Source organism: Quercus robur, chromosome 8 (assembly GCF_932294415.1).
Source record: "Quercus robur chromosome 8, dhQueRobu3.1, whole genome shotgun sequence".
Lineage (NCBI taxonomy): Eukaryota > Viridiplantae > Streptophyta > Magnoliopsida > Fagales > Fagaceae > Quercus > Quercus robur.
The window spans coordinates 51,622,357-51,648,891 of NC_065541.1; the positions used below are offsets into that span (position 1 = coordinate 51,622,357).

The window sequence follows — 26,535 nt, forward strand, 5'->3', positions numbered from 1 at the left end:
TTGTCCGAGGAGGAGTGTCTCCTCAGACCAACTCAGAGTTGGTCAAACACTGGACCTAATGATCAAAGCTACCCCCCAGGATGCATCGATGACAAAGACGTACCCCCGAAACGTGCAAGAGAGAAGAAAACCCCAAAAGAAAAATATAATATATCTAAAAGAAAACTGCTGCCACCGCATTAAAGGCACCACAACTACTTTTCTGACTGCATTTATGTAGAGAAGACTCCTAAACAGTAATGCCTTGGCAACCACAACTCACAGAAAGCGAAGGATGATGCCAGATGGGACAAGTACTCAAGTAAGGGTTCAGATGGCCAACAAGTGTAAGATGAAGATGGTCCGGGGAGGACTATATAATGTGAAAAACCCTCCATGAAAGGGTAGAGAGAAAAAACTGTAATGAAATCTATCAAAAAGCTTTAAGTACAGAATATCTGAGAATCAATGTCCTCAGACCAGTCCGAGAGCATTATTCTTTAACAGACTTTTGTCATCTTTCTCTTTTTGGCATCAAAACCCGTTCTTCTACCACTTGGTTCACAGGAGCCTAGTCCCCTAACCCATTCTTTACAAATTTAATTGTGTTGGGCTACTTTGGGCTTAAGTCCACACATCCGTTGGGCTAGAAGTTCAAATCAGGTTCTTACATTTAGTATTAATAAGATATAACAAAACAAAAGGTACATATAAATGTTTCTTACTACATATCACTTCAATCAATTATGATATATCAAAATGGAACTTGATACTCTTTTGAATCCTAAAATCATCTATGATATACTACAAGTTGAGTGAATTGATATACATACATACATATATATATATATATAATCAAGAATATGAACATATTACTTGAGTGATATGTTTATTGCATGGCTTATTTGTACATCTTTTGACTTTTTTTTTTTAATAGTTTAATAGTTGGGAAGAAGGGATTTGAACCCCATATGTTTTTGCTATAAACGCCAGAAGATGTCAACAATTGAGCTACAAGACTTGTTTTAACATAAATTGATTGCAAGTTGAAAATGATAGGAACTAAATAAATTGCTATCAAGATGTATAGACCAAATTGACAGTTACCTTAAAATGTAGGGGACTGAAATGGTATTTGTAAGGACACGATTCGCAACGAACCACAACAGTGTTGGGTTCGCACGTGAAAAGGCCCAGACAAAATCATTTGTAGAGCGTGGGTTTGAAATGCTAGGCCTTGGTTACCCAGCGGTGGGTTTTTTGTGGTGTGCATACATCGTTAAGGTGTTTTCACCCCTGGAGTCTTTCTCCTGGAGGTGGGATGGGAGGCCCTGCTTTTTTGGCTATTTTTCCCAGCCCCCTATCCAGATTACTTACTTTTTCTTTTATACTAGCCTGCGTTCGCTGTCCTTCGTCCACGTGTAGGGTCGACCTTTACAAGACTGATACTTGTCCCGTCAGTCCAACCCCAAAGTCGTTGGGGGTGGTTGAAAAAGCCGAAGAATCCGGCTCTGTTAGGTGCAGAGTCTTGTATGGGAAGGGTAGTAAGGGCATCTTTCCCTAGATATTTTAGATTTTCCTTCAAGTTTGTTCCTATACCGTTTTTGCCCCTCTTCTCGGTGGAACTTTGGGTCTGCCGAGGACTGAACTATCCTCGGCTGCATCTCCGGGCCATTTTGTGCTTTATATTATTGAGCTTGGGCCATAGCCTTCTTTGACTTGGGCCTTTGGACTCCCCATGAGTAAGTGGGCCTGGCCCATAAATTATTGGACCTCACAGTATTTTTCACCTTATTTCAATTGTTTGCAAAGACAACTAAATGTGAGCAATAAATTGTATTATGAATTATTTTGAAATAAATAATTAGTGCATAGCCTATAGAATGGTAGATAATAAATAAGCTAAAATGTAAATTGCACTTTCTAAATTTACTTGAAATTCATTTTAATTTTCTAACTTTATTTTCATTCAATTGAGTCATTTAAAATTTAAAATTTATTCAATTTAGGTCTTCTGACAAATTTTATTAAAAATTGCCATTAAAAAAAAGTTTTTCACACATGAAAATTACTATAATATTAATGAAAGTATTTTTATAGATTTTTTATGAGAGAATTTTTTTTTTCATTTTTTTTAATATTAGTCAATTGTATACTTAATGGCAAATTTTTAATCGAATTTGACAAAAAACTTGAATTGAATAAATTTAAAAATTTAGAGGACTTAATTGAACGAAAGTAAAATTAGAGGACTTAAATGAATTTCATTCAAATTTAGATGGCACAATTTGCATTTTAGCCTAATAAATACATGAAAATATATGAATTTGTGTCATTATTACATGTCAATAAATTAATATTTTGACATAAATGCAATAATCTCACTAATAAATATTATATATATATATATATATTTATACAATATAAAAATTATACTCTAGTCTAATCCAAGTGTATATATGTGTAAATCTCCATCCTGGAAACTTGAACCTTGACCCTTACTCCCCCTCCAATACCCCACAAAAACTTTATACTTGTAGAGTGATCATTACACTAAGGGTACGTTTGGTACGTTGTAATAGCTCCTGTAATGGAATAGTTATTCATGTGTAATATCAATTCAGTCATTTGGTTGCATCTTTATTACATGGATTAGTTGTTACATTGAAATAATTATTCTTTAAATTGAAGAATAGCTATTCCTCTTTAAAATGAATGTAATAGCTATTCCTTATTGCATATAATAAGTTTTAAAATTAATATATTTCTAAAAATATAAAGTTTCCTTATATATCATCTTTTACAAGCTTTCCATATGTAATAACCAAACTTATGAATAGTAATAGTTATTCTATTACAATGTCTTCTATTTCCAGTAATAAAGATTACTATTCCTAATGTAATCTACATTCAGTGTACCAAACATACCCTAAGAGTGTGTGGTGGTATAAGTACTATATATATTGAGTTGGAAGTCTACAACCTATAGATAATAAATGCAATTTGTGTCATTATTACATGTCAATAAATTAATATTTTTGACATAAATGCAAGTCTCATTAATATATATATATATATATATATATATATATATAGAGAGAGAGAGAGAGAGAGAGAGAGAGAGAGAGAGAGATACAAACTATTTTATATAAAAAATTTACAAACTGTTGATGTGATGAGTGATTATTGGTAAATGAAAAAATGATATTAATGGTGAGCCTAAATGAAAACCAATAAGAGGTTGGTCACTTCAATATTTTGTAAAAATATTGTAAAATAATTTATGGCTGTAAACTGTAGTATGACTTTTATATACATGTATATATATAATGCATCATATCAACACAGCCTTTGACCTAGCAAAATTAGACATATTGACTCGACTAAAACTCGAAATTTTTTTACTCAAAGTAAAGGCAAGTTGACCCATACCTAAACGTTTTTTCGGTTGGGTTAGGTCAAACCATTTTTACTTTGGGTAAAAAAACTCTCGGGTTCAAGTTAGGCTAATAAGTCGGGGTCTAATTTTTTAGGTTTACACAACCTTAAGCTATTACAACTAAGATTCTTGCTTATATACAAGTCACGGTCATGAGTATTTGATAAGGTATAAACAATTAACTTATATATTAAAAAAGGTATAAACAATTAAATGCAAGCCTTATTCATGGTTCAAAATAGAATACAATTCTGTGGGTTTCAGTTAGTTCAACTGGTACAGTCTCTGATGGTTAAATAAGAAATCTGAGGTTCAATCTCTGCCTATACTAAAAACCAATTGGTGTCTTTGTTTGATGATAAAGAGCTATCATCATAAGCGAATGCCATAGGTTGTGAAACTCTCTCTCTCTCTCAAAAAAAAAGAAAAGAAAAGAAAAAGAAAAAAAGAATACAATTCCTATTCCATTATCATCCATATTGTATTATTGATTTCAATCAAGTTTTTGTGTTTCAAATTTTGATAATTTTTTTTTTTGAGTTCCTAATAAAACTTAGAACTTATGCAATCAATGGACTATTACATTTAGTTACCACACAAAAGCTACATACTCACCACCACACACCCTTGGTGCGATGATCACTTTACAAGTATAAGTGCTTGTGAGGTATGAGGGGCAATGGCCAAGATTCAAATATCTAGGAGGGAGCTTCACACACATATATACTTAGATTAGGCTAAAGTAGATTTTCTATCTTGTATAAAAAATAAATAAATAAATAAAAAAAGCTACATACTTGATACTCCATTTGCATAATGACAAGGGTGACGTTTAAAAATAAAAGAAAAGGAAAAGATCCGAAACAATTTTTTCACCATGGTCCATGCAAATTTTATGTCAAAGATTGTGTATTTGGGCGTGTTTGAAATGATTTCCTTGTATATTTCCAATAAAGACATTTGGGCTTTAAAATTTTAATTCCTCCCTCCCCGAATGTTAAATCATTAAAAAAGTTAATTAATTCAATTATTTAGATACAAGAGCTTAACACCTTTTGGGAATAAATGTATAACTCACAAACTTTGTTTATTAACAAGAGCCTTTTTTTTTTTAATAAATAAAAACCACAAAATTATAAGTTGTACAACTCATGGTGTCTATGCTCCTAAGCCTTCGTTTTAGGCTTCATTTGGAAGTTCATAAGGGATAGAATGGAATGGAATGATCATAAGGGAATGGAAATGAATGGAATGGAATGTATTTAAATAAGAAAAATGAATGGAATGGAATGAAATTAAGTAACCTTGATTGAATGTTAAAAAATTAAGGAATGAAAATGAGTGAAAATGAATGAAATGTAAGTAATTTTATTTGAGAGTAACATGGAGGGAATAGAATGAAATCATTTTATGACAATATTACTATTAGACCCCTATTTTAAAATAAAGGGTTGAACATATAGGGGTATTTTGGGAGTTTTAGTAAAAAAAATCATTAAATCTAATTTCATTCCCTCTCATTCCTCCCAATTTTGTGGGGAATGAAAATTTGAGGTTTTAAGGGAATAGAAAGGAATGAGCGTCCCCTTTTACCCGTTTCATTCCCTCCCACTTAAACTCCCAAATAAGGAAATGGACTTTCCATTCCCTCTATTAAAACTTCCAAATAAGGGAATTGAAGAATATTCTAAAATTATTCTTTTCATTTCTTTCCATTCTATTCTATTCCCTCCCCCTAAACGAGGCCTTAGAGTTCATAAAAGAATGAAATGAAATTTAATGTATTTAAGTAAAGGAAAAAAATGGAATCGAATTAAGTAATATTGTTTGGGCATTTTAAAATTAATAAATGAAAGGGGAATGAAAGATATGTAATATTATTTGGGAGTAATGTAGAGGGAAACTAATGAAATTATTTTATGATAATATTACTATTATATTTTTGTTTTAGAATAAAGAGCTAAATATCATTTACTATATAATAAAAGTTGGGCTTAAAAACCATGGTTGCGCCAAGTGGCTTCACTAAATTATAACGATATTTTGGATAGAAACAATTTTTTAGATGGAGAAAACTACTTATTTATTTTTATTAATTTATTTAGTTAAAATAACAATAAGTATTTTAACAAAATGTGCAACATGCATCTAAGTTATTGTTCTTATCAATTTCTTTAAATAAAGTAACAATAAGTATTTTAATAAAACATGCAACTTGCATTTTAGATAAAATAACAATAAGTGTTTAACAAAACATACAACATACATCTATAAAATAACAATAAGTGTTTAACAAAACATGCAACATACATCTAAATTTCAGTTGATAAAGACAACACTTTATTTGTTTTTATCAAATTTTTTAAATAAAGTAATAATAAGTGTTTTAACAATATATGCAACATGCATCTAAATTTCAGAAATTTAAATTCTACTCCAACTAAAAATCTATTATCAAAATTTCAAAACTTATATATATTCACCAATGGTCTTTCCATAGAATCTCGCTTGTACCCCACATTTTTGTTTTGTTTTTTTGTTTGTTTGTTTTTTTTTTTTTTTTTTTTGAGTTGTAACTTATGCATATGTATTTGTATTAGAATGATATACATGTTATATAGATTCATAGGAGTTGATAAATTTATATGATACTCTCTCTCTCTCTCTCTCTCTGTGGAACAATTTTTTTTTCATAATAAACAACTATTCTCATTCATTATTAAATTAATTTTTATTAATTATTGGGATATATAATAAAAGTAGGGTTTAGGAGCTATGGTTGCACCAAGTGGCTACTCTCACTAATTAGTAAATTAATTATATATTTTTTGTTAGGATATATTTCCTCTAAGGGATAATATTTAACAATTGTTTAATTTAAGTTAAACTTTATCATTTAAATTTTATAAAATTTAAATTCTATTCAAATTAATAGTTTATTATATAAAAAAAATTAAAAAAAAAAAAACTAAACTTAAATCCAACACAACAACCCACTTTTTCTTTCTAAAACTAAAAAACCCCACATTTTGATTAAGGGTCAAGATTTAAAAATAATTTAAAACAAATTTAAATTCTATTCAAACTAAAAGTCTATTATCAAAAATTTCTAAATTTGAATCCCACACAACCCATGCTTTTTGTTTTTGTTTTTGTTCTTTTTCCCCAAGTTACATGATTTAACAATAATTTAAAACAAATTTAAATTCTATTCAAACTAAAAGTTTATTATAAAATTTATAAACTTAAATCCCACACAACCCACATTTTTTTTTCTCAAGTTGCATCTTATTGAATTAATATTTTATTAGGATATTAAGCTACAAAAATTTTGACTAAGAGATAAGATTTAAAAATAATTTAATTTAAATAAAGCCTTATCATTTAAGTTTTAAAAATTTAAATTCTACTCCAACTAAAAATCTATTATCATTTTTAGAACTTATATATATTCAGTCATGATTTTTCAATATAATCCCTCTTAACCAATAAATCATCCCTATAATTAAATCCCACACAATACACCCCACGTTGTTGTATTTTTATTTTATTTTTTCAAAAAGCAACTTACACTTATGTTTTAATCTAAAAAATTCATCTTACTTATTGTTCTTTACTTCTAAATTTGAGTGCCAGATATTATGCCAAAGGAGGTTTACTATAAAGAAGCAAAACAATAGACACCTATTTAAGTTCTTAGTTCTCTTAAGTAAATTTTTATTTATTTTTTTATATTCTCAAATTTTGAACTCTTTTGTATATGTTTTGATTTTTGGTTTTGGTTATTGTATTTAATTTGTGAGTATGTTGATTTTTTCAATTAGACTATCACTAGGAGAAAATCAGTATTAAGAAACTATTTTGTGCTTGTTAGGTCAAAGATTAAATATTACCTAAATAAGAATGAGCAAACTCATTCCATATCTCATATTAAGAAATTAACACAAAGTATAAAGAGAATTTTAAAATATGAAAATAGATAAATACTAATAAAGTCTAAACTCTAAACAATCAAAACTTAAAATAAATTTTTTATTAAAATTATTTACTTATTTTATAATTTAATATTACTATTTATTTAATAATTTAGTTTTAATTATTTTAAACTTTTTGAGCCTACATATGAATCTTCATTAAATTGTGTATCGCATAGGAATAATACTAATATAGGAGTATTTCAGGACTTTTAGTAAAAATTCATTAAATTTAATTTAATTTCCTCAAATTTCTCCAAATTATGAAGGAATGAAAATTTGAGATTATGAGGAAATAAAGAGGAATGACTAAAGAACGTTTACTCCTAATTTCACTTCCTCTAATAAATCTCTCAAATAAAGAAAAAAAAATCTAAAATTATCCCTTCCATAACTTTCCCTCCTCCCAAATTAGGAATATTTTTAGGTGCTCTGGAGCATCTCATATTCATAGAAAATTTCACCATAAATTTAATGAATAAACTCTATAAGAAAACATAACATTATTTTTATGCTCGGAACGGAACCACTGTTAAGTGTTTACCGCTTTCTTATTTTAACGTCTCTCTCTCTCTCTCTCTCTCTCTCTCTCTCTCTCACTTTCACAATTTTCCGTTGCTCAATCAATTTCCGATGGCCGCAGTCGACACCGAATCAGGTCTTTCAAATTTTAAAACCCAAAAAAAAAAAAAAAAACTATGTCTTTGTTTGAATAATTGAATTGAATTTTGAATTTGAATTGGTTTGGCAGTGATGGAGTTCTTGAGCTGTGTCCCGTTGCTACAGAGGCTACCAGGCTTGTCTCTCAAGAAAATCGCTGAAGTTGTCTTTGTCAAACGCTATGGTATGAGTATTACTATTCCATTTCTCATTATTACTATTACTATTAGCACGTAATTGTAGATATAAACTGAAACGTTTGTTTATCCATTTATAATGAATTAGTAAGTTTTCTTAGCTACTAATCAGTAAAGACACTCAGAGTTTGTTCATTTCAGTGCCAATTTATGAAATTTTTAATGCTTTCTAACAAGGGATTATTAAACTAATACCACAATGAAGGTTCTTGATTCAATTTCTCTTTTGGAATTTTTAACATGTTAAGTTTTTGTAGTTAGATATTATTTTTCATATGAGATTGTATAAGGATTAATGAAGAATTCTTATACAATATTGAAAGTTTATATAATGTGTTGTCTCAGTGATAAACTTATACCTTTATTCGCATTTTATGACAGAGTTTTGAAAGTTCCAATTTCATGAATATTTGAATTTTATTGGTGGGTTTTGAATATTTATAAAAAAGATTAATAAATTTTAATACAATTTGGGCGGAGTGGCAACCCATAATCCCTGCACCTAGTTTCACCCATGCCCTTTTTGGAATTTTCTTTACTGAGCAGGGTTAGCAACAATTGTTTGTTTGTTTGTTTAATGTGTTGGGTTGTAGATCCTGGAGAGCATGTTGTTTGTGAGGGTGAAAGTGGCGATGAAGTTTACTTTATATGGGATGGAGATGTAAGCTTACCTGAGATAATCTCTTTCTTAGAGTGATGAATATAGTTTTTTTATCCCCCCCACACCCCCACCCAAAAAAAAATAAATAAATAAAATTCCTTGGAAGGACGATAAATTTGAAAGGCTGAATGTTTAATCTCCTGGTTTACAGGCTGAGGCTGTCGGATCTGTTGCTGCTGATGAAGAAAGTCGTACAGAGTTCCAATTGAAGCGATATGATTATTTTGGTTATGGTGAGAAACTGTATTCTGTTTTTGTTTTAATTTGTAAGCTATTTATTGTTGTCTTTCAGCCTCTTTCAGCCAAATATGAAATTGTTGGTAATTTAGTTTATTCTTGTTATCATCTACAGAGTTATGTTGACCGGTTCATTTTTGAAGATTTTATATATTATAAATGGGTTTTGGTGCAATGGAGGGTGTTAATATTTCCAAAGTATCTCTATATATGACATGTTTCTCACAAAAGGGTGCATAAAGTTGTTTGTTATTTGCTATATCGGTACCTTATTTATGACAAATTGGTGGCAATGATGGTCAAAGTGGCCTTAACTCTAGTTTATAAAAAAAAGTGGCCTTAACTCTATGTTGCTTCTTGTGTTATTTGCATCTCTGTATATATGCCTAAAATTTTGCCAAAAAATTATGGGAATAATGCGAACTTTTTGTTGCAGGCATGTCTACACTTGTTAATGAGGCAAATGTAATTGCTTTGACTAAGGTAGCTGCAAAATAAATACACTCACATGTATATCATTTATCTTTGTCTTTTGCTTTCCCATAACATATACGTCATGCAGACTGCTCAAGCTTATTGAGATTTATCTCCAGAAGCTATTTTTGTGTATGACTGTAGTGAGTTTCTAATGTTTTGTTTGTCATGGCAGCTGACATGCTTGGTGCTACCCCGTGAACATTGTAGTTTGCTGCAGACAAAGTCAATCTGGAATGCGGAAAAAGCCCTCGAGACATGCTCACTTGTGGAGAGTATATTACACTTGGAGCCAATAGAAGTGTGTTTTTAAACTGTTGTTTGAGAATCTTCTGTTTTCATTTTGTGTGCATGCTTCTGCATAGAGCTTTTTCATATTGATTTTTCTTGCTAGCATATCTTGTTCAAGCTTTCTACAAGTACAACTATGCTTATTGTGTTCTTTTTATTGTATTCCTGATTACTTCTGGTTATTTTGTTTTTATGTTGACATGCTAAGCATTGCAAATGAATTTTTCCTTATGAAATTATTTTATGAAAGCTCATACATTTTCATGTAAATCATATTATACTTGTCAGATCAAATACAAAGAATTGTGGATGAATAGTTTTAAGAGGATCAAAAGAAGAAAATTCATAAGCCTATTATGGAAATTTGGAAATAGTGAAAAATTATCTCAACTGGCAGCCAAATGCTTTGGAGCCTCATTTCCAAGCATGGGGGGTTCAGCTGCATGACTCCTTTCTTGTCATTCCTCATGGCTAATGCCACATCTTTCTTTTTATTCTTTGCTAATGTGTATATCCCTCTGCCTTTACCACCTTTTGGACCTTCTTTTTATTCTAGGGATAGTGAATTTCATTTTTGTAATAATTTGATCTAGCATTTTCTGTACAAAGTTTATTAGACTAACCCTGAGTTTCTCATGTATCACCTTCTACATTTTTTTTTTTATTTGTTATGAGAAATGCTTGCCATATTCTTATACAGAAAAACTCTGAACTTTTGGTTTATGCTAAAGATTTAACTTTGTTTTTCCCTTTTAAGGTAAACATATTCCGGGGGATCACCTTACCAGATGCACCAAAGTTTGGAAAGGTTTTTGGAGGACAATTTATTGGACAGGCAAGATTAAGCTGCTCTCTGTCTCCTTCTCCTACTGGCATGTTTTGTAAAACAAGTTTCCAGTAAAAACAAGTAATAGATAATTGCATATTGTAATAGCCTGTACTAGGGCAGAATCTTTGAACTATTACATATTAGAGAACTTGTATACATGTGCTTGTGGTGGGTCAACGTTTGGGAAGATTTGCCAATGATAGTTATGAACCTTTTAGAAGAAGGTTTAGGGTTCAAAATAGAAAATATTTGTTTTATGTTTGAAAAGAGAAGAAGAAAAGGAAAAGGAAATTTTCAAATCTGCAAGCAGTGGCCATGAACATTATCTTTGAATAATACTGTGAACAGTACTGCAAGAATGAAAAGAAGAAAATAAAGAAGAGAAATGGAGGCAAAAGAATACTAAGGCCAATGTGCTTCAATACTCAAAACACTCTATTTTATCGATCAACTCTTAACTTCTTTGAGTACAGTTATATAGATCCTAACTTTTAACTTCTCTTAGTAGAACTAGGACTGTAATGCAACTTTTTACCTATCAAAAAAAGAACTAGGACTGTTACTTTGACTGCTAAACTAAACCCTAATTGAGTTGAACCAAAGCCAACACATAAAGTCCCATAAACAACGTAAGAATTACTAATAGAAGAAAACCCAAGGCCCATAATAATGGCTCATACCTAACAATTGTAAAATTACTAAGATACTCTTGACTCTAGAATGGCTAAATAAGAATTAAATTATAAAATCTAATTAGCTACCATGGACACTTACTCTTGGGCTTTGTCTTAACCTTCGACTTCCAAAGAGGATATTGTTTCTGTAATCGTGCTATGGTTGCACTATCTATCTTCCTCTTATTCATCCGCATGTATGATCTATACACATCTAATCACTTGCAAATTCACCACATCATGTGTTTGTGGAAGTTGAAAAATGATTATTGTAAGGGCAAGTTTTGGATCCTAAGCCCAAAAGGTAAAAGGATTTAGGTGAAAGCAAGGGAAAGACAAAGAAAAACAAGTCTTTTGCAGAGAAATTCCTCCTCGGCAACGTCCAAGAAGAGTAGTCCTGGATTATATTATTCTTAGACTTGAGTACAATTTTAGTTCTCAATACTACAGTTTTTTCTTTACCAGTTCTCAGATGCCCCTCTACAATGGGATTTTCCTTCTTTATATTGCCCTTCTTTGCTTCATCTCAGCCACTCACGTGTTGATTAGATGGCTAGCCCTTATGCTTGTCCCATCAACACCTTCTTGAAGTTTTTAGAGGTAGCTGTAAAGCTGAATATCACTGTTTAGGTATCACCTCCACATTAATGTGGCCAAAGAGTTAGCTACAAAGCATTTAAGCGATGGCAGCAGCTTTCCCTTAGATATTTCTTATTTTCCCATTACCTTATCCCTTCCCGATGATTATTCTTACTAGTAGAATTGCCCACAACGCTGCTCTTGATGGCAGGTCCACCCTTCTGACCTTTGCTCTAACAAGCCAAGGTGTCATTTGTCCTTGCATCTTCTTCCTGAACCCTCATGACCAGACCCCTTTCCTCATTCACTAATGTACACTTCCGCGATGACGTTTACCCGTCTTCAGGCTACTAGGTGTCCTCAGACAGGGCCCACGGCCCAATATGCACTACTGGGCCTGTCATCCCTATAATTACTTTCTTGGAGTGTAGTCTTTAAAGTTGAATGTTGAATATGCCAATGTATGGTTTAATGTTTGCTGTTTTTTTCAATGTCAATATGTCACTTGATCTCTAGACTATCTTTTGAGAACTTTCAAGACACTTATGTCAATAGATTATAGAGTGACTTACACTTCTTTAAACAATTTTCTATAGTGCCTTCATATACTTTTTGAATTACCGATTCTCCCAAAAATTTAAGCTATTAGGAAGTGGGAAATTTAACCACTTAACCATAATTGTAACACTCCTTCTTTTGTGGGCCTAAACTCCTCCTTAATGAGTGGGTTCCAACACATGGAATTTTGAACAATTAAAATGGGAGGTAAAGTGGAGACTGGGAATGAACTCAAAACCTCTTGCTCTGATACCATGTTAAATTACTGATTCTTGCAAAAACTTAAACTTTTAGGAAATGATGAATTTAATCACTTAACCTTAATTTTAACAATACTCAACTAAAAACTGCGTCATGCTGTATGTAGAATACTCTTTTCATGGGATACCGCAGAATCTAGATTTCTCTGTGCATGAATTTAAGTTAAGTTCAATTTGAATATTTATTACCGTCAAAATTTATTAGTAAGTTTTTGTAGTTGCTATATGAATACTCATCCTTTTTTTTCCACAGTTTATTACATTTTGGGATAACTCGTGCAGCTCAAACAAGTATATTTTATAAATATAGATTGAGTTTTTTTTATCGGACACAGACAGTGAATACAACTTGGAATCAATAATGGCTGGAGCTTTTAACATACTCATAGTCTTTAAGATGATGTGTGCTGTGCAGGCATTGGCTGCAGCATCAAAAACTGTTGATTTTTTAAAGGTTGTCCATAGTTTGCATGCGTATTTTCTTCTTGTTGGGGATTTTGACAGTATGTACATTTCTGTCACCTTGTATTAAACTTCTGTGGATAGAATTTCTTTCCAATGTTATTACTCTACCATTTTTTGTCCATCTTTCTTTAGGATGTCTCATAACAGTGCATACATTGGACTTCCCGATACTACCTTTACGTTTTTGAATTGGAATGCAGTAAAAATAATAAATATAAAGGCAGTAGTTATGCAGATATCAATTGCATGTAACTGCCATCAAATAGTAAACAAAGCTTAGGCAGTTTTCTGGTTTTTTTCTTCCTCAATTCACAAAACTTTGTTTAAAACTGTAAATTCAATTGATTTTCTTTATAATTAATTTTATTGACAACTTAAATTGAAATATATAGTTAACATTGTGAAAAAGAATCTCAATAAAAGCATTGTTAATTTTAAGGCTTTTTAGATTTCATAGATTTTAAATTTCAGTAGTTACTTCCATATATATATATATATATATATATATAAATAGCACTTATTTTTTGATAAGGACATGTGTCATCTGTAATTAAGTTATATCCATTATCCATTATCTTATTTTTGAGATAGTTTTTTAGTTCCAGGACTCAAATTTGTGCAAAATTAGTTATGTCACTTGGTGTAATGTGAGTCACCTTGGGGTTTCAACATTGAACATTCTTTTAGCTTCAACTTTAATATTTTATATAAAAATATATAGATTCCTTGAGACATTCAATTTATGAAGATTGACAAACAAAAAGGGATAGAGGGATTGTTAATATTATTATTATTATTATCATCATCATTTTGACTTTTTATTTCTGGAGCATGTATGTTGGTCTCTAATCTAGCTAATTGAAAGATAATTGTTACTTCGGTCTCAACTGCAATAACAAATAAGTAATAAGAGAAGCAAATTTGTTCCCTACCAACTTTATGTTAGACTTTATATTCTCAATTTCCTTAAGACTTTTCTACCTTACATTCTTGAGAAAAGCCAAAAAAAAAAATCAGGTGGAGTCATCCTATACAGTACTTTTCCCCTCTGTTTATTTTGCCCTTGCCTCTTGTGTGTGTGTGTAACCCTAAACAGTGGCATCCATTTTGACAGAAATACTAAAGTATGACTTGATTAGACTAAAAAAAGTGATTGGATTTGGAGGTGTAACAAGTCTAGGTCCTGTTTCAAAATATTTCTTTTTATGTTTAAGTTGCTTGTCTCCAGGCCTCTTGTTGTCTGCGTAAAAAGCCCAAAATATTCTTCATTTTTAGTGACTGCATGAAGATGTAAAACTTTCGAACAAATTATGGCTTTGAAATGGTTTTGTGCTTGAAGTTTTCATGTCAAATTGTTGATTCAATATGTTATGGATTCATGCAATGTTGAAGTATATACTGTTCTGCATTTCTGCTACAGGAACTAATATTATATCTTCATGATTATGGAACTATAACTTAAATTTTTGCACAATGATATAAATTTCTGGTACCCTAACCCATTATGCCATTCATGGATTAAAATTAGTGAGAAAGATATTAATGGTACGCATGTAACCATGCCTTTGTAGTGCCAATCATATATCAAGTTCAACGAGTACGTGATGGGAAAAGCTTTGCTACCCGAAGAGTAGATGCGATACAGAAGGGAAACATTGTATTCACATTACTTGCTTCATTTCAGGTATGAGTTAATTGCATGCTATTGAAATTTTCCTGAGTTGGGTTTGGCCAGTGGTTACTTTTTGATCATGATGCATTTTCGTTGCCATGACTTTTTATGTGGTTTTGAAGGTGTGAATATTTAAAATTATTTTAAAGATCGTACTTATGAAAAAAAATATTTAAAATTATTTTAGTGTTGCAAATGATTAAGTTGAATTTTTCAGAAAGAAGAAGAAGGGTTTGACCGCCAGGAAGCAACAATGCCTTCTGTACCTGCTCCAGAGATGGTAACTAATATTTGTTTTCCATTATTTGTTAAACAATTTCCCATATCTTGCTGTTTTAATTATTGTCTCCAACTTGCAGCTTCCATCAATGGAAGAGATACGTGAGAGACGTCTCATGGATCCACGTCTACCGAGGTAAGATTTGTACGACGCAATTCACAGTTTATTGCTATCTGCCCTTGCATATGGACATTCCATATCTCCACTAGTTAGATATAAATGATTCATCTTTCCTCGCGTATTGCATTTTATTCTATAAATGATTGGTTCTTGGTTATTGTTTTGTTTATTTGTTTTCTTGCTGATGTGCTTTTATGTACTTTATAATGATCACAGTAAACACTAGTTTTGGGAGTTTTTAAAAGAACATAATGGAATGGAATATAATGTATTTGGAAATTTTAAAAGAAGGAACAGAAATGAAAGAAATATATAGTTTTATTATTATACCCAACTCCTTTTTATTTTTTATTTTGTCTCAAAATAGGGATAAAATCGATAATTTACCACCATTAAAGGATTGAGTGTTCCTCCCACTTTTGGAAGGAATGAGCATTCTATCCTAATCATTCCATTCCTTCCTTCTAAACTGCCAACTGGAAAATGGATGGAATATTCTTTAAAATCCCTTTGAATTGTGCCATTCCATTCCTCCCCCCATGGCCCTTCCCCCACTCCAAAATGGAAGTTAGTTTGGTTATTTGACAAGGAAAATCCTATTAGGCAAACCTATATGTGTCTCAGACAACTTATAAAGTCCAAAACTATAGTTCTTGTCAAATTGGAATTTCATAAATTTGTTGGAGAGCTTTTCAGAGTTATTAGGTTTAAGAAGAATGACTTGAAAAATCTGTTTATGAATCCAAAAATTCAAAATATAGGAGAATTACTAAATTCTTTATTTGTTGTTCCATAACTTTTAGGTTCGGTACAAGGCTGCCTCATTTAGCAAGCAAAACCATCTTTAGGATTTAAAAGAAAGTGAGTTATGGCGGACTAGAGTATAAAGATGGGAAGTTTGCCTATGATCTACTTGGGTATGCCTTTGGGTACTTTGCACAAAACACCCTCTATTTGGAATCCGATCCTTGAGAGGATGGATAAGAAGCTTTCAGGCTGGAAGCGACTTTATTTGTCAAAGGGTGGTAGACTCACCTTGCTGAAGAGTACCCTTTCAAGCCTTCCGACTTATTACCTTTCCCTTTTTACTATCCCTAAAGCTGTAGCGACTAGATTGGAACGCATTCAAAGGAACTTCCTGTGGGGTTCAACAGTTGAGTGCTTCAAATTTCCATTGGTGGCTTGGGAAAAGGTTTGCTTGCCATGTGAGTTGGGTGGTTTGGGAGTTCGGAAGTTGGTGCCTTTTAATCAAGCTTTATTAGGGAAATGGCTTTGGAGGTATGGCCATGAAACCTTGCGTTTGTGGCGTAGGATCATTGCCATGAAATATGGGGAAGGAAAAGGGGGTTGGTGCACTAGAGCTTGTAGTAGGGCTCATGGTTGCTAGGTTGCACGGACACGCCATTTTTGGCATCGTGTCGGTGTCGGACACCGAAACGGGTATGACGCGCTGGATTCCAATGTCCGGCGGTGTCTCTTTTTTTCTTTTTTTTTTTTGGCGTCTCCGACACGACTCCGACACTTCCGACAAGCCAGCAGTAAAAAAAAAAAAAAATCACAGATTTTGACAAGTGGACTTACCAATACCATTGATTTTGTAATAACCCTAAAACGATAAAGCAAGTTTAGAGTCTCTTAGACTGAAAGTTGAAATCACATCTCAAGTTCTTCTCAACCCACCCTCCCTCTGTCGCTGCCGCTGCCCTCTGTCCCTCGCCGGAGTTAGATTGGGCCGATTAGCAAGCTCCAACGTCGACGCCGTGCTCTCTGTCCTCTGTCCCTTCCAATTTCTCTCTCTCTCTTGGTGTGGACAACAGGTCGGAGAGAGAAGGGTTTGGGGTTTTGGTTTAGGGAAAGGGAAAGGGGAGAGGAGTGAGTATGAATATTGGGTGTGAGGTTTGGTGGTGGGAGGAGGAGGTTGGATTGGGAGGTGATTAGAGTTAGAGGAGCCATTTTTCCTCTTTGGTTTCTTAGAGAAGTACAGATTTTTTGTATGAATGATTATCTCCTGATTCCCCTGGCTGAAGTGTCTAGTCTTGACTCTTAATAAAATTAGTTCTAATCGGCATATGCGTATCAAACAAGGCCTCGGTCTTCTGGGCCAAAAGTTAAAAAAGGAAGGAAAGGGAAAGAGAAAAATACAGAGCCCAATTAGAATGCTCTAGTTTACTTTGGGCTCGAGTGGTACGTTTGTCTCGCTTCTATGTACGTTTGCATCTCTTTTAAGTTTAGCTTCAAACTTTTGAATTGAAAGTTTAAAACTTGTTATCCTTTTATGTTTTTAGTTTGATGTTGAACTTGTTATCCTTTTATGATTTGTACTCTAAACATTTTATGTGTATTATTGTACTACTTTGGGTGTTAGTTTACTTATTTATAGTTCTTACATAATTTAAATTCTAGACATAAACGTATTTTATGTCTAAAAATATTAAAAAATATGCCTAAATATAAAATTTAATTAATTATTTAACCGCCGTATCCCCGCCGTGTCATGTCCTTATTTTTCAAAAATTGCCGTATCCCTGTGTCCGTGTCACATAGCATGGTTGTGGGTTATGGTGGAGTATTAATGAAGGGTGGGAAACTTTCACTTAGCATTTCTCTTTTGTGGTAGGGGATGATTCTTGTATTCTTTTTTGGCACGATAAGTGGATTGGTGATGTTCCTCTCAAAATTTTGTATCCTTAGTTATTTTTGTGTTCAACTAATAAGGAGGCTTGCATTTCAGAGGTGTTAAGCCCTCCAGTGGGTGATAATGATAGAGTGTGGAGTTTAAGGTTTCATAGGGAATTCAATGATTGGGAGTTGGCGGCTTCCTACTCCTTTCTCAATTTCATCCAAACCCGAATTCCAAGGGGTGGTGGGTGTGACAGACTTTGTTGGGATCTTAATGGCAGTGGGAAGTTTGATACTCGGTCCTTTTATCAGAAGATTCGAAATGCAGCTCCTTCCACTTTCCCTTGGAAGGGAATTTGGAAAGTTAAGGTTTCTAAAAGGGTGGCTTTTTTTATGTGGACAGCAGCCCATGGTCAGATTCTAACTTTGGATAACCTTATGCTTCTTGGTCGCCCTTTGGCGAATCTTTGTTGTTTGTGCTGTAACAATGCGGAATCTGTGGATCACCTGTTACTTTTCTATCCGATAGCTCATTCTTTATGGATGTATATGATTCGGTTGTTTGGGATCGAATGGGTCATGCCAAGTTCAGTTGTGGACTTATTATTTTGCTGGTATCATTGGCTTGGGAAGCATAGCTCAGATATTTGGGATTTGGTTCCAGGTTGTTTAATGTGGGCTATTTGGACTGAATGGAATAGGCGGTCTTTTGAGGATGAGGGAAAACTGTGGTTCAGTTATTAGAGTTTTGACAGCGGACCCTCTTTGATTGGTCTCGATGTTGGGGTTATTCGGATAGTTCCACCCTTTAGGATTTTCTTTAATCTATTAAAATAGATTAGGGGTTGCTTCTGTTTTTTTGTTTCTTCTTTTCCTTTGTTCGCTACTGTGAACTCTTTGTGTTTCTCTTGCTATTCTTTTATCAATAATATTTCTTCTTACTCATCAAAAAAAAAAAAAAAAAGTGAGTTATATATTACTTATTAAAAAAATAAAAAAAAAAGTAAGTTATATATTATATAGGAATTCACCATTCCATAGGCTGTGTAAGTGTTTAAAGATATAAGGCTAAGGATGAATGTCCACCTGTACTTGCTTTGAAGATATGATGCTATTTTTGGCATTGTCAAACTCACTATATAGTTATTTATGGTACGTGGGAGTCTTAGGATACACGTGGTATGGTTGATAGTATACTTCTCTACCAGGCTATTAAAAAAAATGTTACATGTTTTTTTATACATTCATGAGTACAAATTCAGTTTTTTTTTTTCATGAGGAAACAAATTTCATTAAGAGTGCAAAGGGGAACAACCCATGGTAATTATACAAGAGATACACCAAAGAGTCAATAATAAGTTTAAAAAACAAATAAAAAATAAAAAATTTAGACAAGGTAGAAAGAAGAAAAATAATCACTGGCAGCAAATGCATGCAAGCGAACCTACACAGACACAGTGCTTTCTCTATATCAGATCCTATTTGATATGAGCTTGTGAGCCTCCAGTAAAGTAGACCAGAATAGCCTTCCAGTTAGAGCCTAAGAATAAAGTGAACCATAATTATGTCTGTATTCGGCTTCACTTGAAGATAGGCACCAGAAAATCTGCCATATATGTGTGACCTGTCAACTTGTTTAAACTGAATTTTATTTAATGCTATTAATATTTTTCTGCTAGTTTTAGGAATTGATAGAGACAAGCATGGGACATTGTTTCGTAGTTCTGTTCTGTCTGCTTATGTTTTGTTTTGAGTACTGTTGCTGGTTTTCCTGGGTAATGTGTGCTTTGCAGTAATTGTGAAATTGGATAGATTTTCATTGTTATTGTACCTAAAGATCATCTTTTGATTACGAGCCTAATAACTGAATGAAAGCTGTTGTTTGGTTAGATTATTGACTCTAATTTTTTCGTCTTACATAGCTAAAATGTTGGTATTTGGTTGATTCAGGAGTTATCGGAACAAGGTGGCCGCTAAAAATTTCATCCCCTGGCCCATAGAGATACGGTTTTGTGAGCCCAGAACTTCAACCATTCAGACTAAATCTCCTCCAAGGTTAGCCTGGATTATTGTGTTGGATATTCATCTTTTCCTATGGGCTAAATATGCACATCACTTATTCTAGAAATATGGATATGGTTTTTGCTTGCATGCAAATCCATGTTTACACGCCACGTCTTTTGAGTACATTTTATTTGTATTGCAGTTTGAGGTATTGGTTTAGAGCAAAGGGCAAACTCTCTGATGATCAGGCCTTGCATAGGTAAGCAAAACCTTTTTATAAATATATATCCAAGGTGGGTTCTGCTTTGCTTGAATAAAAGCTGAGCAGAATGAGTATCTCATAATGAATGAGCAATGTGGCCTTTTGTGTTGTTCTGCGTAGTTTTTGAGGGAGCCTTATACTGTAATTATTGATATTCCAATTAAGTTAACATGCCATATCATCTATCTGTTATATTTACATGTCTAAAAATCTGCCTCACTGTTATTTTGACCCTTCGTAGAGGTCAGGATGAAAATTTTTGTTGGTGGGCCTTGCCCCAAGAAAGGTTTAGTTGGCATATATAAAAGAATTCTTTGGACAGTTTACCAGCACAAATAATGCCCCTATGCGATGTTTGTTGTATTCTTAATCAAATATAAATTCAAATATTATTAATGATATCTGGATAAAGGCCCAATTTACTTGGCTTTAGTTTTGTTCCTTTTTTTTTTTAATATGCTTTTTTGGTCATTTGCAGATGCGTAGTGGCATATACTTCAGATCTGATATTTTTTCAAGTTAGTATGAATCCCCACCGTAGGAAGAATTTGAAGACAAGTGCTGTTAGTCTGGACCACTCGTAAGTATCTGCGCCATATTACCAGATAATTAAACACCAAAGTGTGTGGCCAATATGTCAAAATTATAGAGTACTTTTATATTCAGTATCAGTTTGACAATAGGCCCTGCTTTTATAATGGACTTTAAGCTGTTATATGTCTGAAAAAGATGACCAAATCATATTTTGCTAACATGGTTTTAGATTTTAAACGAGAAGCATGAAGTGAATTCAGGTAACTATTGCCTTGTAGCAAACTGCATCGAAAAAAAAAAAAAAAAAGTGACAATTCCTTTTGTATTGTTGACTAGATGCACTGCTACTATCATTTATCAAATGATGTTTCTGGTCATGTCTTGGTAGTATTTCTGTTGGCAAACTTAATTATCCTGACATGCATGTTGTCAACTATATATTGTATGTGCATTTAAGTTCACGGTCAAAGTTGATTTAAGAGCATTCCTTTGCCACTTTTTTTTCAATCATTAATTCATTACTATGAGCTTGTTTTCATTTCCATCTCAGGATGCACTTTCACCGGCCTGTCAGAGCTGATGACTGGCTATTATTTGCGGTACGTGCCATAAAGTGTTTAGCTCTTATGTTTAGTTTTGTTTAGATACTTATGCATGCAAGTTTGTTTGGGTTTATTTTTACCCCCAGATATACAGTCCTGCTGCCTACAATGCACGCGGCTTTGTTTCTGGCGAAATTTTCAATAGAAAGGGAGAGGTAAAGATTTCATTATATGTTCATAAACAGCAGAAACAATCTTCTTTATTCTTCTTTAATTACCTCCTACTCTTTTTCTCTTTCTTTGCTTTTTGCTGTTTTCTCTCCATCCAAGTGATGTCTGTGTCATGAACTGATTTATGCATATCTTGATGAGCAGCACGTTGCATCGGCAACTCAAGAGGGCCTTCTTAGGGTGCTTAGAAGTACAATTCCACCTGCGGCGTCGAAGCTGTGAACTGGTTGATGCTAGGCCGTGCCAATGGAGTATTATGCTAAACTTTTGGTGATCCATCAGGTTTAGGTGCCAAGATTTTGCCCGTTCCCCCAATATTGACCTTTTATATTAAATATTCAATAATGATTTGTGCAGTTGTAACAAAAATGACAAAGGGCGAAAGTCAATTATTGCAACTATGTAGCATTCAAGATTTGATTTTTCTGTCTCTTTCTTTTTCTCTTGAAAAATTATATCATGATAAAAAGCAATCACATGTATTATAAACCAGAGGCATAGCCCTCATAATAAATCAAGGCAAACGGTAGTCTGCTGGTCCATTTACATGAGTCAAGACTCATAAGCTACACGCCATTAGCTAACCTAGTAATTATTCGAGGCATATCCCCCTATATTTACAAGACTTTCAATATCGTGGATCTTGTGGGGGAAAGCTTAGTTTGAAATTTTGAATACATTGATTGGTCTCCACTCCCTAGCTTAGTCTTGTTACACACAACGTGGGTTCCATTTAGCCAATCAAATGCTTGAACAATCACAAGCTTACTATTTTCTTGTCTTGAATCTCTTACTTTATAACAAAAGGTTATTATAATATGATAACAATATATGCAAATGTAACAAACTCTCTGTATTTCCTACTTATTAAATTATATAAAGTTATATTATATTTATACTATACAAGTACACATTCACACAAATAACATTATAAAAACAATAAATAAATATATAATGCACACAGTTAGTATCAGACACGTATACACATAAGACATAAATTTATAATAAAGATGGACACACTCATAACGGATAAACACTCGCTCTTTACTCTGAGAGAGAGAGAGAGAGAGAGAGATCTGTGATATATGTATTATTACTCTTAAAATTCTATTAAACCGTTTTTCAATTTCTAATCATACTCCCTGTTCAATCTAGTTGGTTTTTTTTTTTTTTTTTTTTTTTTAATATCAATATTTCGTTTCACTTCTTTTTTTACTTCATTAATGGAAATTACTCACGACTTGCAAGTGATCTATAACACTATATGACCATCCCCTCCCACCTAATCATACTCCCTATGGTCTCTAATTATTCTCATGTGACCAATTTTTATCAACAATTTTAATGAGAAGTGGATGGATTTGGAATCCACGGGGCTTTTATATAAAAAAAAAAGAAGAGAAATCTAGAATGTCAATATAATTACACATAGGGAGGGCATGGATAGGATTAGGTTATGGGTATCCTTTCTCCATCTTGTTCCTTCTTGGGCAAGAGCAAAACAAGGTGAAAACATTTTGTCATCCCTAATGAGTTAGTATTGGTTCTTATGAAAATAAGAAAAATGAGATAGAAGGAGGAGAGGCAATGGTAAGAGTATGAAGGAGATGAATATATTAGCATTTTGGAGATGATACTAAGCTATATACAAAAAGATTAAATTATATATACACATACTTGCGGACATTGAGGGTGTATGAATCTTGTAGCTTCCGGTTTGTTTTTCTAATGATGTTGGAGCCACTCACAAACCTGACTATTAGTGTCCTCAACAGAACAAATATTTGTTGAGGTCCAAAAAATCACAGCACCCAGGCCCAAAGAAATAAACTTAAGGGGCCATGGAAAATGAAAAGAGATGGTAAGCCCAAAAGGCTTGAAGCCCAAAAACATAAGGAAAAAGACAAGCCTGGAAGCTTATAAGAAAAGAAAAAAGAAAAAGAAAAGAAGTCTAGATCAGAAGATTGGAAAATTACCAACATAAAAAGAAAGCTGAATCGGGATCCTCAAAGGCTACCAAAGGCTCAGGATCCCCGAGGCGTGTAGCACAGCCAAGAGAGGATTAAGACAACTCAAAGGAAAAGCCAAAAGAACACAAGAAACAGAGGATGGATACGTCCTTCTCAGGTACCAGAGATCGAGCAAGAAAAAGAAGAAAACCTGGAGTGATCTCTCATAGCGCAAGTGGACGGTACCTCGGGGAATCAGAATGAAGGGCTATAAAAAGGGGAGTAGCAGCAAAGGACTTTCGAACCGACAGAGTGGGATTCCGCCCATTTGAGAAAAAAGATAAAGAGGAAGGATGGCCAAAAGCTGAACCATGAGAAACGTGACATCAGAAACTAGTGCACTCCGAAATAGATAGTCAGCTATGGACTTTTGAGGAAACAGCACCAAAAAGAAGAAGAAAAATGAGAAACAGGGAAAACTCAACCTTCTGGGTAATGGGCACAAAACGGACTCTGGTACTCAGGGGGCAAAATAGGGGAATCAATGGTTCCCCGGGACCCTAAAAATAACGCTATAAGTAGGGGGAAGGATCATGAAGAAGGCAACAGAAATCAGAATAAGAATCATTTAAGAAAGCTTTATCGAGAAAAATACAGAGAAATTAGTAAATCATCTCTCGATATCCCAGAAAAAGCCATTATAGCGCATACTCGGATTTAAAAAGATTCAAACTTTGCAAGTCTTAGAGGCTTGAATAACCATTTAAGTCTGTAATTTTTGAGCTTACTTGAATCTTGTATCACGTCTTAGTGAGCACATTGTAATCATAATAAAGAAAATTTAATAAAATATTTCTTATTAATTTGAGGATCCCTAACCATAACTTTGTACATTTACTGTTTGCTTTGCATTACTTTTGCTGTTTTGATTGTTGTTCAATACAAATATCCTCGTTTGCTAGTTTATGTGTATTGTAAGAAGTATGCCATGTGCACCACTTGGTTCTTAAACAGCCCTTTAGCTGCGGTGAATCAAAACCCAGTCCACCAAACTATAATCATTTAGCCCAGGATCCTTGGGCCTATGTGCTAAAGAAAAAACACTCTCACATTTTGGCAACTCCACTGGGGATTGGGTAAAGAAGAGGGAAGAAGCAATCCTTTTGCATAGCATGCCTCCAAGACAAAGGAACAGCAAAGGTACTAATATGCCATCTACGGCCTCTGAGTCCGTGGGAGAAAACGAGGTAGCTTCCAGACAGAGAGGCGAGGTACCCCTGGTAAAGCAGGAGGTCATGTCAGAACAAAGGCACACAAGGCAGGAACCAGACCCCATGGCTCAGATGATAGCGATGTTGAAGGATTTAGAGCAAGAAGTTTACCTTTTCAAAGAAGGCAGGACACAGGAAATCAGAGACAATGTTCCCCCTGTTGGTAACCAAGACGGAACTCAACCAGAAGGAGAGTCAGCAGTGAAAGGGAGAACCAACCCTCAGTACTTAACACTGGCAGATGTCAGTGCCCTCCTGGAGCAAGAAAGGGAAAAATTTTCGGGGATCTCCAAACAATTCTCTCGAGATCTCCCGTTTCCTCCAGAACTTCTTGGCAAGCCATACCCCAAAGGGTATGAACCCCCAAAGTTCCACCCTTTTGACGGAAGAAATGGAAGCGCTGTGGAACACGTGAATAGGTTCATTCACACTATAGGCCCCCTACGCAAGAGACAGAGAACTATGTCTAAGAGAATTTGCTAAATCCTTAGTGGATAGAGCATATACTTGGTACACCACGCTGAGACTTGGGTCCATTAAAACCTGGGATGAAATGATGGAGAGATTTTGTGCTAAGTATTACCCTGGTGAGAACAAGACCACTTTCCAAAACCTCCAAATGGTAAGGCAAAGGCCTAGGGAGGATCATGTCCAGTTCATTAAAAGATTTGAAGATGTGTCCCTAGATTGCTATGAGGACCCCGAAGAAAAAGAACTTGTAGAAACCTGTATATCCAACATGCTTTTCAATTACAAACTCAACCTCGAAAATTTATGCATCGCACAGTTTGCTAACCTGTTACAGAGAATTAGAAGGACAACACAAACTATGAGGACAAAAAGGATGCTAGTATCCCTAGCCATGACAGCATCAGTGGGAGAGAAAAGGAAAAGGCCTAACTGTAAGGTGTTCGAGGAACCACCAGTGATCCCATGTACAGTTGAGGAGTTAAACCATGTCCTGGACAAATAGATCGGAGATGGAGTTGTTAGGCCATTTACTGTGTCCAAGCCACCAACTGAGGAAGAAAGGAATAACCATTTGTTTTGCAGGATCCATAATTATATCAAGCATTCCACCAAGGATTGTTGGACCCTCCGTAGAATCTTCCACAAAAAGCTAAGAGAAGGAACCTTAGAGCTCACTTAGAAGGAGCCAGAAGTGCATAGGAACCCCTTGCCCAACCACAAAGGGAAAGGGATGGTAGCGGTAGTAATCCATGGGAACCCGGCAGAAGCGGGAGAATCTGAAGGATCCTTCCACCCAAGCACAGCCAGGACCTTCCAGAAGAATCCCAAGTTCAGGTCACTATTTAACCAACTGGGATTTGGACCAGAAGCAAGAAGGGTGGCCACAGAGTCTCTCATGAGCATAGCAGCTGATTCGGGAATGGAATGTTTCACAACAGAGTCACATGCTAGTCGAGCTTTCCTGGAGACAACCAATGCAATAACTTTCACCGATGAGGACATGGAGGTTGAGCATCCAGACCACCGTAGAACACTTTATCTAATGGCCACAATAAATGGTGTCCAAGTCAGAAGAGTATTGGTGGACACAGGGGCATCACTCAACCTCATAGCCTTAAGCACCCTAGAAGCCGTGGGCCTGGTTGACAGAAGGATCCTGTGGACTCCCATGGAGATAACAGGATTTGGAGGGTCAGTGGAATCAACTGAAGGGTACGTGCAGCTAGCCTTGAGAGTAGGACCAATAGTGGCGCTGACAAGGTTTCATGTAATTAATGTAGAGGTATCCTACCATGTACTGTTG

The 26,535-nt window shown here is 34.1% G+C and overlaps 1 protein-coding gene across 2 annotated transcripts in view; it reads left to right on the plus strand.

Annotated features, from left to right (window-relative positions):
• Positions 1 to 7,913: 7,913 nt before the first annotated feature.
• Positions 7,914 to 26,535, plus strand: part of LOC126696925 (acyl-CoA hydrolase 2-like) — a 42,918-nt gene continuing 24,296 nt past the window's right edge. The window contains exons 1-17 of one of the 2 annotated variants that reach the window (XR_007646116.1): positions 7,914 to 8,050; positions 8,144 to 8,236; positions 8,843 to 8,910; positions 9,062 to 9,143; positions 9,584 to 9,630; positions 9,797 to 9,922; positions 10,670 to 10,747; positions 13,228 to 13,315; positions 14,849 to 14,961; positions 15,167 to 15,229; positions 15,309 to 15,364; positions 19,919 to 20,023; positions 20,175 to 20,231; positions 20,713 to 20,814; positions 21,319 to 21,367; positions 21,457 to 21,525; positions 21,686 to 21,823. Coding sequence is in view for 1 of the 2 variants with exons in the window: in XM_050393688.1 (XP_050249645.1) it covers positions 8,026 to 8,050; positions 8,144 to 8,236; positions 8,843 to 8,910; positions 9,062 to 9,143; positions 9,584 to 9,630; positions 9,797 to 9,922; positions 10,670 to 10,747; positions 13,228 to 13,315; positions 14,849 to 14,961; positions 15,167 to 15,229; positions 15,309 to 15,364; positions 19,919 to 20,023; positions 20,175 to 20,231; positions 20,713 to 20,814; positions 21,319 to 21,367; positions 21,457 to 21,525; positions 21,686 to 21,763 (1,299 nt within the window). In the remaining variant the exon portion in view is untranslated. Of the gene's footprint in view, positions 8,051 to 8,143; positions 8,237 to 8,842; positions 8,911 to 9,061; positions 9,144 to 9,583; positions 9,631 to 9,796; positions 9,923 to 10,669; positions 10,748 to 13,227; positions 13,316 to 14,848; positions 14,962 to 15,166; positions 15,230 to 15,308; positions 15,365 to 19,918; positions 20,024 to 20,174; positions 20,232 to 20,712; positions 20,815 to 21,318; positions 21,368 to 21,456; positions 21,526 to 21,685; positions 22,084 to 26,535 lie in introns of those variants that run through there. The other variant, XM_050393688.1, reaches the window with a different exon arrangement.